This window comes from Zalophus californianus, chromosome 3, assembly GCF_009762305.2.
Source record: "Zalophus californianus isolate mZalCal1 chromosome 3, mZalCal1.pri.v2, whole genome shotgun sequence".
Classification (NCBI taxonomy): Eukaryota; Metazoa; Chordata; class Mammalia; order Carnivora; family Otariidae; genus Zalophus; species Zalophus californianus.
In genome coordinates this window covers 63,000,654-63,021,956 of record NC_045597.1, presented here as the reverse complement: position 1 = coordinate 63,021,956, position 21,303 = coordinate 63,000,654, and the positions used below count along the sequence as shown (strand labels likewise).

Below are 21,303 nucleotides of genomic sequence, written 5' to 3'. Positions count from 1 at the left end.
CTGTAAAAAAGAAGGGGGTCACAGGCAGTAAATGCCCAAGTACACAGGAGCTTGGTAAATAGTCAATATTTAGTAAATGCCAGTTTTTCTATTAGATTAAAGGTGTGCTTTCCATCTTTATATCCTCAGCTTCTGTGTTCAGCACCCTTGCCCAGAATAAGGCGTTTGTAGAACAAATACTAATACGTCTTCACATCGCTTCCTTCAGTTAATATGTTTCCTAGTCATTTTTTCTTGTGACTTATACATACGTTTATTCTTTTTCACAAAGAAGTAATGTTCATTTTATTAGTCAGCAGTGCAATAAATTAACAAGGGCCTAGACCCAGACATTAACATAATTAATAATGTCCTAAAAGATATTGAATTTAATAAAATATTATGTTACTTTAAATATTTGTTATTAGTGCCATTAATCATATGCATTATTGTTTGTTAGTTTTTGAACTTATGTGTAATATGGAAAAGAATTTTCAGTTATGTTGTAATTAATTGTAGGTGTTGAAGAAAATATCCAGGAAGTTGTTGGGCACATTACTGAGGGTGTGTGCAGGCCTCTAAAGGTAAATATTTTGTTTTTTATATATGTTATATGGCATCTGGCTAAATTATTGCCTTATTCCTGTGAGTTTAAAAAAACTGTTAACAGCTTGAAGTCAAGCTATAATTTTCTCAAGTTAACACATTAGTGTAGGATAACAAAATACATTTAAAAAAAAATATTGTCAATTTTCTCTTTAAGGAAGAAAATTTGAAATATTCTTAGTTTATATATATTCATTTATTTTTTTTACCATATTGTGTTTTCCATGGTAATTTGTGTTAATCAGTTGAGAAAAAGTCCCTTAAATTGAAATAACTAATCTATGAACTCTTAACAGAAATTTTCTAAGAACGTGTTCCATTTACTTTATTGTTTCAAGCATTGTACATTTTTTGTCTATTATAACAATAAATGATGATAAATACAAGGATAAAATAACATGTAAGTTTTATTATTAATACTATTTATAGTACAAGGAACAGAATTTGAAGTCAAACTTGGGTTAGAGTTTCCACTTTGCCGCTTAATTGTGTTCACTTGTTCGAGTTGCCTCTTCTGTTGAACCTGTATATAAAAATACCTACCATGCGGCTCCTGGGTGGCTCAGTCTGTTAAGCATCTGCCTTTGGCTGAGGTCATGATCCCAGGGTTCTGGAATCCAGTTCCCTTTGGCATTGGGCTCCCTGCTCAGCGGGCAGCCTGCTTCTCCCTCTCCTTCTGCCCATCCCCCCGTTCATGCTCTCTCCTTCTCTTTCTCCAATAAATAAAAGTCTAAAAAAAAAAAGCTACTATTAAGGGTGGTTGTGAAGATCAAATGAGAAAACTGTGTAGATGAAGTACATAGTTCCTGATACCTACTAGGCTTGCAGCAAATGCTATTTTTCTTTAATAATATTTATGGAATACTTTGTAGTTGTTGGTTTACTTTCCTTGTTGATTGACTTCAACTTACTATGTAGAAATTGAAATCTAGAAGGTTTATGATTTATTCTTACCAAGAACCCAATTTTAAAACTAACTTTTTTTGTTTGTTTCTGAGATTTTCTTTGGTATTTTGTTGTAGGCAAGGAAATATCAGATAACACACCCTTGTAACAATTGATTTACAGATTTAATTATTACTGTAATTTGATCATCTTAGGATTCACTTGCATATTCAGTAAATAAATAGCAAAATATTTTGAAATTATTTTACTTAGTTCTCTCAAGTGAAATATTTATTTGCCATAGTTTGATTTTCAGACATTTATACTCATGTAAGTGTTGCTTGTTTTGTATACTAGCAGTTATTGGAAAGATAGAAAAAGAAAGGAGAGTATAAAAATATTTCTCTTTCTACACTTTGCATATTTTTTTGTAACTACATAGAATTAAAGGAAACTCGGAGTCATAACAATGAATAAATTGCTTTGGTGAATAAATTGTATTTTATCTGCCTTATCTCCCTTTACCCCCTTCCTTACTTACGATACTATGTTCCTTATATTACTGATTCCTTTTTTTGTTGTTGTTAAAGTAATTGTATAAAATATAATGCTAGAATCTGAGGGTTGGAATGGACTTTAGAGTTTCTTGTTCTGGTCTGAGTAAGAAATATTAATATGATGTTAAAAATATTAAATTAATACCCATTGCTTATATAAAGAAATTATATACCAAAGTATGCCTTTGTTTTAAAATGTACCTCATTTCATTTTCCTTAAATGTTTATGTTCCAAAAGGTGTTTTCAACAATTGTAGGGCATTATTATGACTGCCTGTGAAATTTTAATGTAAGATAGCAAAAGGTGAAGAAAAAACTTGTAAGCAAGCAAAAATATTTCTATTGTAAAATGAATAAAAATTCTTTTAGTTTCTGAAGTGACAGAAACCTTAGATCATTTCATATGATAGTAATATTAAATGCGTACTCTAGAGAATATTTAACAGATGTTCACAGTAGTTACATATAAAATTAGCTTGATAGTGATACATTATATAATCCAACAACTCTCCCTTCCTCTATATACTTGTTACCATTTACACTATTTTAAGAATTTTCTTCCTATATGACCTCATTTGGGTATCTAATATTCTCAGCTAACATTTGAATTCTGTCTCTTTAATAAAAACTTTAGTGTACTATATGCTCTGAGCTTTGTAAATTATGTGGGTTCTATGCTGTTATAAATCTGCTAGAGAAGAGCTGTGTATCTACATTAATATCTTTTATATTTTGTCCTAATAATTATATTACAATTCAGAAAGTATCACTTTTATTGATATAATATATAATTTAAATCACTATTGATCCAGGCCTTGGACCTAGAGAGAAATTGTAATGTGAAAAAATCATGGTTTTTAAATTCACACACCATTCATGCTTTATGATTTGTGTCAGTTAGCTCACTAGTACTTTATGCCAAAAGATGTATGAATTTCATAAACATATTCATGTAAAGGTCATTTAATTTCTGTAATCTAAGAGGTTTTTATATGCTCATATACATACATTTGTAAAATCTATTTTAGCAAATCACATATGTTGGCATTATGACATATTCCAAAGTCTAAGTATAGAGAAACTTCAATTTTCAAAAGCGTGTATTAAGCATCTGTTGTGTATGTACTGTTCTACCAGATGCTGTAGAGATGTAAAAGAAGCAGAAAACAAATTGTCTGTGTTTAGAATCTGGTTAGGAAACAAGAAGACACAATGTAAGCAGCAGCTTCAGAACAGATATAATAAGTAAATAAGCACATTATCAGTGTGATTTAGATTGTATCCATTAATTAGGGAATATAAAGTAAGAGCAAGATCAGTAAGGATTCCTAGTAGTTAATCTTAAGAGTAATCAAGTTAACTTTGCAGTAGATCTGATATTGCCCTGGTAGCCATAATTAGACATATAGGGGGGTGCTAATTTAAGATTTGTCTGTTACTGTCTAATAAAAAAGGAAATTTGGTGTAATAGTTTGAAGATAAGAATTCTTTCATTTTTCTCTGATTATTTGGTGATAGAGCAGTATTTGCACTGATAATCTGTTTTTAGGATGTAACAGCTGCTTTGCAAATAGTGCTGAACTGCATTCCATTATAATCTGGTGAAAACCCTCACAATGACCTCATCATTATATTATTTCCGGTAGCAACTGCCTTCAGCCAAATTTTGTAGGTATTGGATCTGGGTTTTGTTTTGTTTTGTTTTTTTGTAGAGTATATCTGTGTTAAAATGTTTCTGTTATTTTACCATCTCCTATAATTTAATATTCAGAAATTACTTAGAAGGAATTTTGTGATTTCTGCAATAATTAAATTTTATATTTTTAAATGCTGTTTATACCACATGTGATTGTTGAAGGAAAGTTATGCCTTTAAGAAATTTTTAATTTTTTTTCACATGTTTTAATAGGTTCGAATTGAACAAGTAATAGTTGCTGAACCTGGGGCAGTTTTGTTATATAAAATTTCTAACCTCCTCAAATTTTACCATCATACAATCAGGTAAGTGGAATGGTTAAATGTGCTTTATTAAATCCTATGTGATACATCATTTCAATTAGAACACAGTATAAGGGTTTTTGTTTTTTGTTTTTTGTTTTTTTCATTTTGTTTTGTTTGTTTTCACCATTTGTACAACTACATATAACTAGCAGAACCTCACACCATATGAATCATTATATATATATCATTTGTGCTGTATTTTAAGGTCTGTCATTTCCTTTTCTTCCCTAAACATAACTGTGCACACCCTCACACACATGCACGTGCACACATGCAACTTATAACAGTGTAAGTTTATAGGGTGAGTATATTTTTAATCCTCTTGCATCAGTAAAAGAGATACATGGCACCTAATGTAACTATACATTCATTATACTCAAAGCAGGGCACAGTAAGTGAAGTGTCCTGTCCTCGATGTAAATAATGTAAATTCTTTATCATTTAGTTTCCTGTTAGTGATAAAGCAGAACTATAGCGTTATTTGCTTTAAATAAAAGCTACTTTATCTTCTTTAAATAAAAGTTCCTTTATCTGATTAGGAACCACTTGTTTTCCCTATAATACGATCTTTGACTCTAAAGTGTGCATTTATTTTCACTTTGCTGTGATGGTATACACTTGAGCTTTATTATGTCACTATAAGACGTTGTTCCATGCGTAGTTGTGTTAAAACAATGTCTTGAATTTCAAGCTCTGTTTTGGGTAGTTTCCATATTAGTCCATTAAAAATGATTTAAAACAGTAACTTTTCATCCAGTATGCTAGAATCAAGAACACAAGTTCAATTGTTAAAATCCAAGAGGGTTTTAACTAATAGATCCAGGAGAGGTACAGGGATCAGTAGTTCAAGAAACACCTAAAGACTATGGCAATGATGTTACCTACCTTCTATTAGCTGAGATTAGCCACCCAAAACTTCACAGCTAAGAGATGGATTTCATATTTTTAAACAAAACCAACAAGCCACAGGCTATAAAACTAATCAGAGATAGGATTTGGGTTAGTCCTCTAACATTTTAGATACAAATTTATTATCACCACTTGCTATGACTCAAAAACAATAAATTAGTTTCAATTGTGATGTTATAGGCTTCCTAAAATAAGAGAATCATCCATACTGAGGAAACACAAGAGCCACTGAAAGCAGCTAACACTGTAACTAATGCTATACTAGGCAAAGGTAGTGGTAAAACATTTTTACATTATTTATGTAGTAATACCCATGATGGTACTGCATGAAATTTTTATTTGAAGATAATGATAACTCAGTTTCTAATGCAAATAATGCTAAGAAAAAATCATTTGGATTCTGAAGGTAATAGGTTCCTTAGACTCTGAGAATTATAATTTTTCTGTCTTTGAGGGTGATGATTTTGAAGATGACAGTTGGATCTTTTGATACATTTTTTCGTGTACTTTTTTTACTTGTTCACATATTTCCTCACTTAGTCAATTAAAAAACTGATTACAAATGTCACTCTTCTAGATGCTAAAGAAATGGCAGTGAACAAAATAGCTTAAACTTACATTCTAATGGGGCAGAAAGGCAAGTATAAAATAATAATTTTAACTGGTGATAAGGGCACTGAGGAGAAATAAAGCATAGAGAGTGACCACATATGAGCAGGTGTATGTGCATGTGGCTGTTTTAAAGGCGTTTTGGTGGAGGTGATGTTTGAGTACAGACCTAAAGAGTGTGAAGGAGTTGGGCATGTAAAGATCTCAGAGAAGAGTGTGCTAGGCAGGTACACTCTGGCCCTGAGGCCAGAAAAAGCTTCCATTTTAGAGAACCAGAAGGAAGGCCAGTAGTTGGAAAGAGTGAATGGAAGGAGTAGGGAGGATGAAATGAGAGAGGTAGGCAGAAGCCAGATCATGTAGGACTTCGTAGGCTATGGTGAGGATTTAGATTTTATACTGAGTGGGTTGAAGAAGGGTGTGTGTGTGTGTGTGTGTGTGTGTGTGTGTGTGTGTGTGTGTGTGTGCGTGCGCGTGTGTGCGCGCGCGCGCACAGTGACTTGAGCTGATTTATGATATAAGGTGACTCTGGGCACTGTGTGGATAATGTAGTGTAGTGGGGTAAAGGGGAACAAGGACATTATTTAGGAAGCTGTGTTCTGAGCAGAGACGGTGATGAATCAGAGTAGGGTGATAGTCTTGGAGGGGGTGAAAAGTAATTGTTTCCAGAGACAAGAGGTTATATATGGACTAGAGAGGGTGAGATATGAGGAGTCAGGGATGAGTTCTTGGCTTTTGGTTTGAACAGTTAGATTAGTCGTATTGTCATTTGCGAAGAGGGAGGGTTCTAGAGAGGACAGTTTGATGGGAGTGGGTGGGTAATGAAGAGTCCAGCCCACTTTTGACTATGTCGGATTCAGCATCCCTATGAACATTCAGTGGGAGATATTGAGTGAGCAGACAACAGAGAAATCAGGGCTGAACCTATAAATCTGATAGTTTGTAGTATATAGATGGTATTTGAAACACTAAGACTAAGTAAGATCACTTATGTGAGTGTAGATAAAGAAGAGGCCTAGGACTGAGTCCTGGGGAACCCTAATATTTAGAGGTTAGGAAAAAAAAGAAACCCACAAAGAAAATTGGAAAAGAATAGCCAGTGATGTTGGGGAAAAGTGGGTGACACAATTTTCAAAAATATTTTGCATCCTATACACTAAAACTCCCAAAGGATGGATTCCATCAAAAGACTGTAGTAAACCAAGAAAAGGAAGATGTAGAATCCATAAAAACAGGGAATCCAGCATACTTTGATTACATTTCCTTTCCTGTAAAACTTTTTCTCTCTGTAGTTAATAATCACTTTGTTTTTGTACTTGCTTCCCTTCCTTTGTCCTTATCACTATTTCAGACCCAAACTTTTAAGTAGACTCTACATTTCTCACCATTTAGTCAAGCACATCAACCAATCCTTCCCAACTTCTCTCTCCTCTCCCCACATGCATCTTGGAGACGCCATTCTCTTTCTCCAGTTGGAATTGGTTGCTCTTTAGACCTACTAGAAGGCTGTGACACAGGGTTTTGTCTTCTTTATCCACCTGCTCATTCCCTTATGTTGAAATCCCTGATGCCTTGGACAGCTCTGAATAGTATTTACGTGCTTGTAATAATGTAAACATTGAGGATTTATTCACCAGAACCCTATGATATAACTATATTAGGGAACCTGGGAAAGATGAAGTTTGGGTATGTTGTGGTAGGGGATGAGCATTATGTAAGAGATGTAACTTTTCTTTATAATATCTAAAATTGAAAAATATAATGGGAGGATAAGCATGTTGGGTAGAAATATGGAGTGAAATACAAAAAGCATTTACAAGTATCTAGCCCAGTTACTGGTACCTAGTGAGTAGTGAGATCTGAGCAACTGCAAAATATGGCTGATAACTCCATTTTTTTTTTAAATGAATGTAAACATATCTTGGTATCTCTCCAAAGTTTGCATTAAAATATCAGTTTCTGTGGAGCCTGGGTGACTGAGTCAGTTAAGTGTCCAACTCTTGGTTTCAGCTCAGGTCATGATGTCAGGGTCATGAGATCGAGCCCTGTGTTGGGCTCCGCGCTCAGCGGGGAGTCTGCTTGAGATTCTCTCCCTCTCCCTCTGCCCCTCTTCCTGCTTTTATTCCCCCCACCAAAATAAATAAATAACATCTTTAAAAAATACAAAAAATAAAAATAAATAAAATATCAGTTTCTGTTTGTATCCATTCAGTGTTTTCCCCCATTGCTTAGGATGGTATACTTTTATTCAGAGGCATACTTACTTTTATTGCATGTATAGGCATGTGTGAGAATTTCTTTCAATTTATTTTGGTGTTTAGCTTATAATATTTTTAACCAAAATACTTTTTTTTTTTTAATGTAGGTATTATGGCTGCCTGTTTAGGAATTTGCTTTTACTTTGCTGTTTGCTTTATATATATTTTTTTAACTGTTAATTTGCTTTGTGTGGATTAAATATATAAGAATTCATTCCAATTTGTTTCAGTTTCAGAATGTATTGAAATATATAGTATAAGTATTTGCTTTTATAATATATCGTATGCAGCATATCAGTTTTCTCTAAATTTGCTGTATTCATTTATTCATTGCTTACTATCTGCTGGTATTTATCAATGCCATTATGTTTATTTTGAGCAATCTTTCACATCAACAAAAAACTTTTTCACCTAACATCACATTTTTAAATGACTTTCAATACATGAATTTGGAGAATAAAATTGGGAATTGTTTTATATACATGCTTGTGTTACATTCTGGCAAAAATGAGAAACTCCTTGGATAGGTCTAAGAAATATCATAGCAAATTAAGGAGTACAGAATGTGCTAATAAATATTTTAAAATACTACCAGATTTTTCATAATTAGTCTAAATACACTGCTATTGAGGCAGTTGTATAAAAATTGAGAAACTTTATACTTAGATACGATGTAAGAGTTTAATTGAAAGAATAACTCAGTGTTAATAAAATTTAAATATTTTATGAATAGAGCTATTGATGGAATGGCTTCCTTAAAATTAAAATTAGGTCTTGGATAATCAAGAGGTGCATTTACTGTAATAGAGAAAAATAGAGAGATGGGTTTACATATTATGACTGTTTTTCTAAAAGAGATTGTACAACATTGAAACTGTTTGTTAATCACCTAACTAAAAAAAAAAAACCAAAAAACAAAACAAAAAAAAACCCTGTCATTTTTATATGAAACTAGAGGGATTGTTGTTAATTCACAGTTTATATTCTACATACACACTTTTACTTAAGTCTAGATGGGTTTTTTGTTTGTTTGTTTGTTTTTGGTTTGGTTTTGTTTTGAGAGAGAGAGAGCACGGGGCGGGGGGGGTGGCAGAAGGGGCAGAGGGAGAGAGAGAAAATCTTAAGGAGGCTCCACGCCCAGCACAGAGCCTGACATGGGGCTTGATCTCATGACCCTGAATCAGGACCTGAGCTGAAATGAGTCAGATGCTTAACTGACTGAGCTACTCAGGTGCCCCTAAATCTAGATCAGTCTTTTAAATGAATTATACTCAGTTAAAGAATTGATTGTTTTAGCTTCTGTTTTGCAACCTGAAATATTCTTTGCTTTTAGTGGCATTGTTGGAAATAGTGCAACTACATTATTGACTACCATTGAAGAAATGCATTTGCTAAGCAAAAAAATATTCTTCAATTGCTTGAGTCTTCATGCAAGTAAATTAATGGACAAGGTATGTTTGAAAAATTCAATTCTTAAACTATGTGAGTGTGAATCTTTCACATTTAAAAATATTGTTTTACAGTTTTTACATTGGTGACAATTTTTTCCCATTCCGTACAATGTTCTCTTGAGTTCTTCCTTTGAACGACAAAATATATTTTGAGATGGCTTTACTGGATCTAGGTTTATAGGCTGGGTTCCTGGAACAGTATAACATTGAGTCATAATTGGAGACAGAATGTCAAGCCTTAGTTTCATTACCAGTTTTCTATAACCAAAAATTTGTAATTAAAGCAAACTTACTATATTTAGGTCAGGACTAAGATGACATATAGATTGGAAAACTGGAACTCTTAATGTTTTTTTCTAAACAGCTTGCTTTATATATTTACTCTCTGGTGGTCCAGTTTTATCCTTAAGAAATTTATGCTCCTTTGAGTTATATACTACAATTAATTATGAAAAGAAGATAACAAAAAACTTCCCACAAAAAACAAAAAACCACAACAAAAATCTGAAAGAGTCCTGAGAGCTAATATTTTTCACTTGAGCAGTGTGTTGTGGCAAGACCTTAATGAATGGGTTTACAATAAGCAAATCCTTCTTTCTTTATTTTTTTAAAAAGATTTTATTTATTTATTTGAGATAGAGAGAAAGAAGCAGGAGCCGGGGAGCAGAAGCAGGCTCCCCACTCAGCAGGGAGCCCGACGTGGGGCTCGATCCCAGGACCCTGGGATCATGACCTGAGCCAAAGGCAGATGCTTAATGACTGAGCCACCCAGGTGCCCCATCCTTCTTTACTTTTGTTTCATTAAGGACTCAAAGTCTTTGAAGGATACATCACAATCACTGTACTGGGTTATTTTTGTTTTTTTGTTTTTTCTTTTAATCATACCACTCAATCTAATAGGCTAATTAGGCATAGATTTGTAATATAGTATAGAATAGTGAGTAGCATTCCAATCCAGAGTTCCCTGGTCAATTTTTATATTCCTAAGCTCAGAGAAGCCTTAATAGGAATCTACTTTCTGACCCCCATGCACAACTCAAATTCTTTTGGAAAAGCAATATGAATTTATAGACCTGGACCTATTTAAAGTTTTTCCTGTTATATGTATTTTTGTTTACACCACAAGTTTACTAACAGTCAGTGCTGGTTATGTATGTGTTTATATGAGTTCTGATTTAAACAAAAATTTTGAAAAATCATTCATGCGTACTTTGAACATGAATAAATGTGCTGGCTGATGAGATTATAGTGGCAAACAAGGTTGATTAGCCTCACATTGCTTCCCCTTTAGTGGAGAATAGTTAAATTAATCAATGATTGCTATGGAATCACATAGTTTATGAAAGATATGTGGCCAAGGTGCTGTGCCAGCACAGAAGGAGGAGCTTTCCAGAGAGGAAGATAGAAGAGTTGAATTTGGAAGGACATGGAATTTAAATAGGTAGAAAAGAGGATAGACAGAGGTCATCCTAAGTGGAGGAAACAAAAAGAATATGCAAGAACATAAGCTATGAGTCACCGGTAAACAAATTTTTCATTTATTAAAAAAAATCACTTGGAAAGTGGTATAGCATGTAGATAGGAGAGAGACCAGGTTGCAGACAGAAAGATTAGGGGAATATCAAGGTAGTTTTTATGAAAATACATGATCTAAAGTAGAGATTCTAGGAAGAGCCATGAAGGAACACATTCTTAAGGGGTAAAGGTAAACCTGCAAAATTTGGTGACTGATTGAATATGGGTACATGAGAGGCAGGAACCTAAAATAATTTCTATGTTACCAACCTGGGAATATCAATAGTAATCACAAGTATATAGAATATAGGAAGAGGGTAAATTTTACAGGATAAAGATAGATTGCCCACGTTAGGTAGGTAGGATACCTTGAAATATCCCATTGTTATTTGTCTAATCTAGTTGGGAGCTGTACATTTGGGTTTAGAGTTTTGCATGTAAAAGATAGTTGAGTCCATGGATTTGGATGAGGTCACTAGAAGTCATGTTTAATAAGCATAGAGTTCACAAGACACACAGTCTTGGGAAACCCTAACATTTAAGAGAAGAAAACCAGCCCACCCATGGTAGGATGCTGAGAGAGGATGACATGAGAGGCAGGAGAAAAGTGAGGAGAGTTTTATCAGAAGAGCCAAAAGAATAGAATTTCAAGAAGGAGAACATTGTTAATGACAGATATTGTATAAAGAGTTCTAGTAAAATAAGGACAGCAGATTTGTTATCCTGGACAACATAGATGATCCATGACTTAGAACATTTTATTTTAGCTGTGTGGTGAGGACAGGAGCAAGAGTGCAGTATGTGGAAAAGCACATGGATGTGCATATTACCCAAAGCTTTACCAGTCAGATAACATATGGACTAAAGACTGAAAATATATTAGGCATTCATATTATGAAATTTGAAAGTGAACAAAACACTGTGGTAAAAGGAAAGATGGACTTAAATTTCTATGATCGATTAGAAGACAGGAAAAAATTGATTTTTTGAGAAGATCAACAAAATTGACAACCTTCTAGCAATTCTTTAACCAAAGAAAATTAAAAATTAGAATATCAGAAATAACCAGAGATAATTAAAATTTATTAGGAAATACCATATTAAAATACAGCAATTTTATGCTGAAATAATCTGAAAACCTGAATAAAAAGACTGATTTTAAAACAATATGTATTGACAAAAAGAATGAAAAAGAAGTGGAAAACTTGAATACACCTTGCAAGGGAAGAAAAACTATTAAAGAACATGCTGCTAGGCCTAGTTCAGGTTACACAGATAGCTGTATTCACACCTACAAACAGATAATTCTCCAGAATGTAGGAGAATATAGAAAACTTCTCAGTTCATTTTAGGTGTTTTAATGCTGACATAAAAGCCTTTTAAAGATGGTTCAAAAGTGAAAATCACAAATCAGTCACTTCGAGTTAAAAAAAAATAAAAATAGTTAAAATACCATCAGGTCAAATCCAGCATTTTATTAAAACTAAGTATGAGTTCTTCTCAGAAATACAAGAATGTTTAAGTGTTAGAAATACGTTAAATGTTTGTGTTAAATAAGAAAATTTTATATTAAATTGTTGGGGGGGAAATCTTAGTAAATAACAAAGTAAAAATACTTCCTTAACCGTATGAAGATAAAATTAATAGCCCACATCATAATTAACCAGAAGCACTACCAATATATTCTCTTTAAGTCAAGAAAGAACAAGACAAGAATGTTTGCCAATAACATTTTTAAGTAATAGAAACACCAAATTAAAAAAATGAGAGATATAAGTATTTCAAAGGAGGAGACATTACTTACGGATGCTATGAATGTCTACTTCAGAAAGCCAAGAGAATTAATTGAGAAGTTGTAAAACTTAGTAAATGGATTTAGAAAGTTATCTGGTGACATGGTCAATATGCAAAAATAAATTTTCAGGGAGGGTGACAAAGTTGAAAGCACCAGTAATCTTATCTCTCCACCTAGACAAAAATTGCACTGGTAGAATCTGGCTAATGTCATTATTTTCTAACTCTGGAGTCTAGTGAAAGCTTGCAATGTTTGGGGGAAGGCTTGGACAGTAAATTGTGATCAATTTTGGTCAATTTCTACTTAGCACAGTAACAGACTACCTGTCTTCCACCCCCTGGTGCCATGCGGCAGGCAGCTGTGCACTTGTTCTTGGACCACCTTGCACACAGCTTTTTTTTTTTTAATTTTATTTTATTATGTTAATCACCATACATTACATCATTGGTTTTTGATGTAGTGTTCCATGATTCCTTGTTTGTGTATAACACCCAGCGCTCCCTTCAATACCCATCACCAAGCTAACCCATCCCCCCGCCCCCCTCCCCTCTAGAACCCTCAGTTTGTTTCTCAGAGTCCATCGTCTCTCATGGTTCGTCTCCCCCTCCGAGTCCCCCCCTTCATTTTTCCCTTCCTACTATCTTCTTTTTTTTATTTTAACATATAATGTTTGTTTCAGAGGTACAGGTCTGGGATTCATCAGTCTTACACAATTCACAGCACTCACTATAGCAAATATCCTCCCCAGTGTCTTATCACCCAGTCACCCCATCCCTCCCACCCCCCACCACTCCAGCAACCCTCAGTTTGTTTCCTGAGATTAAGAATTCCTCATATCAGTGAGATCATATGATACATGTCTTTCTCTGATTGACTTATTTCGCTTAGCATAATAATACCTTCTAGTTCCATCCACATCATTGCAAATGGCACGATTTCAGGTTTTTTGATGGCTGCATAATATTCCATTGTGTATATATACACCACATCTTCTTTATCCATTCTTCTGTTGATGGACATCTTGGCTCTTTCCATAGTTTGGCTATTGTGGACATTGCTGCTATAAACATCGGGGTGCACATACCCCTTCAGATCACTACATCTTTGGGGTAAATACCCAGTAGTGCAATTCCTGGGCTGTAGGGTAGCTCTATTTTCAACTTTTTGAGGAACCTCCATACGGTTTTCCAGAGTGGCTACACCAGCTTGCATTCCCACAAACAGTGTAGGAGGGTTCCCCTTTCTCCGTATCCTCGCCAACATCTGTCGTTTCCTGACTTGTTAATTTTAGCCATTCTGACTGGTGTGAGGTGGTATCTCATTGAGGTTTTGATTTGGATTTCCCTGATGCCGAGCGATGCTGAGCACTTTTTCATGTGTCTGTTGGCCATTTGGATGTCTTCTTTGGAAAAATGTCTGTTCATGTCTTCTACCCATTTCTTGATTGGATTATTCTTTCGGTGTTGAGTTTGGTAAGTTCTTTATAGATTTTTGGATACTAGCCCTTTATCTGATATGTCATTTGCAAATATCTTCTCCCATTCTGTCGGTTGTCTTTTGGTTTTGTGGACTGTTTCCTTTGCTGTGCAAAAGCTTTTAATCTTGATGAAATCCCAATAGTTCATTTTTGCCCTTGCTTCCCTTGCCTTTGGCGATGTTTCTAGGAAGAAGTTGCGGTGAGGTCGAAGAAGTTGCTGCCTGTGTTCTCGTCTAGGATTCTGATGGACTCCTGTCTCACATTTAAGTCTTTCATCCATTTTGAGTGTATTTTTGTGTGTGGTGTAAGGAAATGGTCCAGTTTCATTCTTCTGCATGTGGCTGTCCAATTTTCCCAACACCATTTGTTTAAGAGACTTTTTTCCACTGGACGTTCTTTCCTGCTTTGTCGAAGATTAGTTGACCATAGAGTGGAGGGTCCATTTCTGGGCTCTCTATTCTGTTCCATTGATCTATGTGTCTGTTTTTGTGCCAGTACCATACTGTCCTGATGATGACAGCTTTGTAATAGAGCTGGAAGTCCAGAATTGTGATGCCGCCAGCTTTGCTTTCCTTTTTTAACATTCCTCTGTCTATTCGGGGTCTTTTCTGGTCCCAGACAAATTTTAGGATTATTTGTTCCTTTTCTTTGAAAAAAGTTGATCTTATTTTGATAGGGATTGCATTAAATGTGTAGATTGCTCTAGGTAGCATCAACATCTTCACAATATTTGTTCTTCCAATCCATGAGCATGGAACGTTTTTCCATTTCTTTGTGTCTTCCTCAATTTCTTTCATGAGTATTTAATAGTTTTCTGAGTACAGATTCTTTACCTCTTTGGTTAGATTTATTCCTAGGTATCGTATGGTTTTGGGTGTAATTGTAAATGGGATCGACTACTTAATTTCTCTTTCTTCTGTCTTTTTGTTGGTGTACAGAAATGCCACTGATTTCTGTGCATTGATTTTATATCCTGCCACTTTACTGAATTCCTGTATGAGTTCTAGCAGCTTTGGGGTGGAGTCTTTTGGCTTTTCCACATAAAGTATCATATCATCTGCAAAGAGTGAGAGTTTGACTTCTTTGCCAATTTGGATGCCTTTTATTTCTTTTTGTTGTCTGATTGCTGTGGCTAGGGCTTCTAGTACTATGTTGAATACCAGTGGTGATAATGGACATCTCTGCCGTGTTCCTGACCTTAGGGGGAAAGCTCTCAGTTTTTTTCCCCATTGAGAATGATATTCACTGTGGGTTTTTCATAGATGGCTTTCATTGTATTGAGGTATGTACCCTCTATACCTACTCTCTGAAGAGTTTTGATCAAGAAAGGATGCTGTACTTTGTCAAATGCTTTTTCTGCATCTATTGAGAGGATCGTATGGTTCTTGTTCTTTCTTTTATTAATGTATTGTACCACATTGATTGATTTGTGGATGTTGAACAAACCTTGAAGCCCAGGAATAAATCCCACTTGGTCGTGGTGAATAATCCTTTTAATGTACTGTTGGATCCTATTAGCTAGTATTTTGGTGAGAATTTTTGCATCCATGTTCATCAGGGATATTGGTCTGTAATTCTCCTTTTTGATGGGGTCTTTGTCTGATTTTGGGATCGAGGTAATGCTGGCCTCATAAAATGAGTTTGGAAGTTTTCCTTCCATTTCTATTTTTTGGAACAGTTTCAGAAGAATAGGTATTAATTCTTCTTTAAATGTTTGGGAGAATTCCCTTGGGAAGCCATCTGGCTCTGGGCTCTTGTTTTTTGGGAGATTTTTGATTACTGCTTCAATTCCTTCAGTGCTTATGGGTCTGATCAGGTTTTCTATTTCTTCCTGGTTCAGTTTTGGTAGTTGATACATCTCTAGGAATGCATCCATTTCATCCAGATTGTCTAATTTGCTGGCATATAGTTGCTCATAATATGTTGTTAAGTTGTTTGTATTTCTTTGGTGTTGGTTGTGATCTCTCCTCTTTCATTCATGATTTTATTTATTTGGGTCATTTCTCTTTTCTTTTTGATAAGTCTGGTGAGGGGTTTATTGATCTTATTAATTCTTTCAAAGAACCAGCTCCTAATTTCATTGATCTGTTCTACTGTTCTTTTGGTTTCCATTTCATTGATTTCTGCTCTGATCTTTATTCTTTCTCTTCTCCTGCTGGGTTTAGGCTTTATTTGCTGTTCTTTCTCCAGCTCCTTTAGGTGTAGGGTTAGGTTGTGTATTTGAGACCTTTCTTGTTTCTTGAGAAAGGCTTGTATTGCTATATACTTTCCTCTCAGGACTGCCTTTGCTGTATCCCAAAGATTTTGAACAGTTGTGTTTTCATTTTCATGGGTTTCCATGAATTTTTTAAATTCTTCTTTAATTTCCTGGTTGACCCATTCATTCTTTAGTAGGATGCTCTTTAGCCTCCATGTATTTGAGTTCTTTCCGACTTTCCTCTTGTGATTGAGTTCTAGTTTCAAAGCACTGTGATGCAAAAATATGCAGGGAATGATCCCAGTCTTTTGGTACCGGTTGAGACCTGATTTGTGACATAGGATGTGATCAATTCTGGAGAATGTTCCATGGGCACTAGAGAAGACTTGCACACAGCTTGTTGAACCAAGGAGACTGTCCTCCAAACCTCAAGGGTATCTGTGCTCTGATCACACAGGTGCAAAGAGGAGGGGCATTGTTTTTACACTTCCCCCATTGTTGCAAACACCTCCTCAGGCTAGAGTGACTTCCTGGGAATTTCAATTTTCCCACCCCCTTCGTTTTCCTTTTTTCCCCCTTTTTGGGAGCCTAGACGTGAAAGAGTAGGAATTCAAAAGCAACTCCATACACAAGGATGATTAGAAAGTAACCACACATGTCCAGGGAATGGAGCAGCTCAGAAGAGAACTGAGAAGACCTTAAGGTTACATCTCAGGCTGATCCTTGGTACAGTGATAACAATTTTAAAAAACGAAAAACATTAATAGAAAATGGTAAACCATGTGGAATGGGGAGAATCTGCTTTTCAGAGTTAGCACATTTTTACATTGAAATGTTCAGTTTTCAACAAAAAAATTACAAGGTATACAAAGAAAGAGGAAAGTAAGCCAATTCAGAGGAAAAAATATAAACAACAGCAACTGTTTCTGAAAAATAGAAGGTCCTTTGGTAGATCTACTAGGTCTACTAGACAAAAGCTTTAAAACAATTATGTTAAAGATGCTCAAAGAATTAAAGGAAGATGTGGACAAAATCAAGAGAACAATGTATGGACAAAATGAAAATATTAATAAAGAGTTGGAAAACCTAAAAAGACACCACAAAGAAATTCTGGAGTTGAAAAGTACATTAACAGAAATGAAAATTTCACTATAAGGATTCAAAGGAGATTTTAGCAGACAGAGGACAGAATCAATAAACTTGAAAATAGGACTTTGGAAATTACCAAATCCAAGGAATAAATGAAAAAAGGTAGGAAAAGTGAACAAAGCCTAAGGGACCTGTGGAATACCATCAAGTAGACCAACATATGCATTGTGGGAGTCACAGAAGAAGGCTGAGTGGGGGTAGAGAATATTTGATGAAATGGCTGAAAAATTCCCAAATTTGATGGTAAATATGTATGTAAACATACCCAAAAAGGTCAACAAACTACAGGAAGATGAACTCAGAGACCCATATCAAGACCCATTGTAATTATAATTACATTATAATTTGAAAATTGAAAATTTTTCTTGAAAAATACCAAGAGAAAAGCACTTGTCACGTAAAATTATCAGCAGATTATCATCAAAAACTTTGGAGGCCAAAAAGCAGTGGTAGATATATTAAAAGTGCTCAAAGGAGGAAAAAAAGTCAACTAAGAGTTCTTTATCTGACAAAAGTCTTCCAAAAGTGAGGGTATTCTCTCACAAAAGTGAGACATTCCCAAATAAACTAAAGCTGAGGGAATTAATTACCAGTACACCTGCCCTGCAAAGAAATGCTCAAGGGAGCCCTGTAGAGTGAAATGAAAGGACAAGAGACAGTAACTTCAAGCTTTATGAAGAAATAAAGATCTCAGTAAAGGGAAATACATAAGCAATTAAAAGCTAGTACTGGGGCACCTGGTGGCTCAGTCGGTTAAGTATCTGATTTCAGTTCAGGTCATGATTTCAAGGTGCTGGGATGAAGCCCTACATCGGGCTCCCTGCTCAGTGGGGAGTCTGCTTCTCCCTCTTCCTCTGCCCCTCCCCCCGCTCGTGCTCTCTCTCAAATAAATAAATAAAATCTTTTAAAAAAAGCTAGTATTGTAACAAAGGTTTGAACTCTACTTTTTGTTTTCTCTATGATTTAAGAGACTAAACCTTTTTAAAAAATTATTTATTCTAAAAGCTAGTATTGTTATAACTTTGGTTTGTAATTCCATATTTTTTCTACATAATTTAAGAGGCTAATCATTTAAAATGATTATTAATTTATATTTTGTGACATCAACTGACAGAGTGGGGATGGAGCTGTAAAGAAGCAGAATTTTTTGTATGTTATTGAAGTTAGCTGGTATAAATTCAAGTTAGAGTGTTAAATAATTTTCAGATCTTAAATGTAATCCCCATGGTAACTACAAGGAAAATAGCTAAATATACACAAAAAGAAATGAGAAAAAAAATTTAAATGTTTATTCACTGCAAAAACCAACTTAAAAGAGGACAGTAATGCAGGAAATGAGAGACAAAAGAAGACTATAAGGTATATAGAAAATAATAAAACAATGGGAGTCAGTTTTTTATCAATATTTACTTTAAATGTAAATGGATAAAACTCTCCAGTCAAAGGATAGAAATTGGCAGAATGGATAAGACCACAAGATGCAACTGTTTGCTGTCTACACGAGACTTACTTCAGATACAAGACACCTAGTGAAAGTGAAAGGAAGGAAAAAGATAGTCCGTGCGAATACTAACCAAAAGAGAGCAAATGTGGCTATAATAATATCAGACAAAATAAAAGACAAAATAAACTTTCAAAAATGGTTAGAGGAGATAAAGGACAATTAGATATTAATAAAAGGTTCAATACACAAAGAAGATAAAACAATTATAAACATTTACATAACTAATGACAGACTAGCAAAATATATGAAGCCCAAACTAACAGAATTGAAGGAAGAAATAGATCTACATTAATAATTGGAGACTTCAGTAGCCTATTTGCATTAATGGATAGAACAGCCAAACAGAAGGTAATGCAGTAAACCAACCAGATCTAACAGCATGTACAGAACATTCTACCCAAGAAAAATAACAGTATACACATTCTTCTGAAGTACACGTGCCTCATTTTCCAGGGTAGACCATACATTAGGCCACAAATTAATCTCAGTAGATTTTAAAAGATAGATATGATACAAATTATTTTCTCTGACCACAACAAAATAAAGTTACAAATTAGTAACAAAAGGAAAACTCAGAATTTGGGCACCTAGATGGCTCAGTTGATTAAGTGTATGCCTTCTGCTCAGGACATGATCACAGGGTCCCTGCTCCTTGGGGAACCTGCTTCTCCCTCTCCCTCTGCCTGCCAATCAGCCCTGCTTGTGCGCTCTCTGTCAGATAAAATCTTTTTTTTTAAAGGAAAACTCGGAATTTTATCACAAATTTGTAGAAATTTAACAACCAGTGGATCAAATAAGAAATCACAAGGGAATTAGAAACCACTTAGAGACAAATGAAAATGAAAACACAACATGACAAAACTTATGGGATGCAGTGTAAGTGGTATCAAGGGGAAACTTTATGGTTATAAACAGTTACATTAAAAAACAAGAAAAATATCAGATCCACAACTAACTTTACAACTTAAAGAATGAGAAAAGAATACACTAAACCCAATCTAACAGAAAGGAAATAGTAAAGATTAGAGCAGTGATAAATGGAGATGAGAAAAACGATAGAGAAAATCAGTCCAACCACAATATAGTTCTTTGAAAATGTCAACAAAATTAACAAACCTTTAGTTAGATGGACTAAGAGAAAAAGAAGACTCAAATTACTAAAATCAGAAATTAAAGTGGGGCATTATTGTCAATTCTATGGAAATAAAAAAGATTTTAAGAGAGTTTTATTCAATATGCCAACAAATTGGATAATCAGATAAAATGGACAAAGTCCTAGAAATACAAAAGCTACCAAGACTCATGAAGAATTAGGTTGAATAGACCTGTAACTAGGCGAGAGCTTGAATCAGTAATCAAAACTTGCCCCCCAAACAAAATCCCTAGATCCGATGGCTTCACTGCTGAGTTCTACCAACATTTAAATAAGAACTAATACCAATCCTTCTCAAACTTTTTAAAAATTTAAGAGGAGGGAACATTTAACTCATTTTGTGAGGCCAGCCTTACCCTAATATTAAAGCCAGAAAAAAGACACCATAAGAAAAGGAAACTACAGACCAATATCCCTTATGAATATTAATGTAAAAATTATCAACAAAATACTAGCAAACCAATTAAGAAGCATATTTTAAAAGATTATGTGCCATGATCAAGTAGGATTTATTCCTGGAATACATATGGAAGTCAAACAATGTGATTATCACTTAACAAAACAAAGGGGAAAAAAACAGGTCATCTCAATTGATGCAGAAAAAGCATTTGAGAAAATTCACCACCTTTTCATGATAAAAACACTCAACAACTAGGAACTGAAGGAAATTATCTTAACATAATAAACACCATCTATAAGAAAACCTCGAGCAAGCATCATGCTCATCAGTGAAAGACTGAAAGCTTTTCCTTTAAGATCAGGAAAAGTCAGGGATGCCCACTTTGCCCACTTCTGTTAAACATGGTATTGGAAGTTCTAGCCAAAGCAATTAGTTAAGAAAGAAATAAAAGTTATCCATATTGGAAAGGAAGAAGTAAAATTATCTCTGTTGCAGATGATGTGATCTTATATGTAAAAAACCCTAAAGACTCCAGCAAAAAACAGAACTAGTGAATAAATTCAGCAAAGTAGTAGGGTACAAAATCAACACCAAAAAACCAGTTGCATTTTTGTATATTAACAATGAAAAGGACATTATATTAAAAAAATCTATTTATAATAGCATTGAAAAGAATAAAATACTTAGGAATTAACCAAGGAGATGATAGACTTGTACAACAAAAACTGTAAAGCATTGCTGAAGGAAATTAAAGAGGACATAAATAAATGGAAAGACACCCATGTTCATAGATTGGACGACTTATATTGTTAAGATGTTAATTCAAAATAATTAGAGTCAGTGTAATCCTTATCAAAATCT

The 21,303-nt window shown here is 34.5% G+C and overlaps 1 protein-coding gene across 1 annotated transcript in view; it reads left to right on the top strand.

Annotated features, from left to right (window-relative positions):
- COG6 (component of oligomeric golgi complex 6) overlaps positions 1–21,303 on the top strand; it is an 89,186-nt gene that overhangs the window by 26,691 nt on the left and 41,192 nt on the right. The window contains exons 11-13 of the mRNA XM_027589988.2: positions 499–563; positions 3,937–4,028; positions 9,135–9,252. Of these exons, the coding sequence (XP_027445789.1) occupies positions 499–563; positions 3,937–4,028; positions 9,135–9,252 (275 nt within the window). The remainder of the gene's footprint in view (positions 1–498; positions 564–3,936; positions 4,029–9,134; positions 9,253–21,303) is intronic.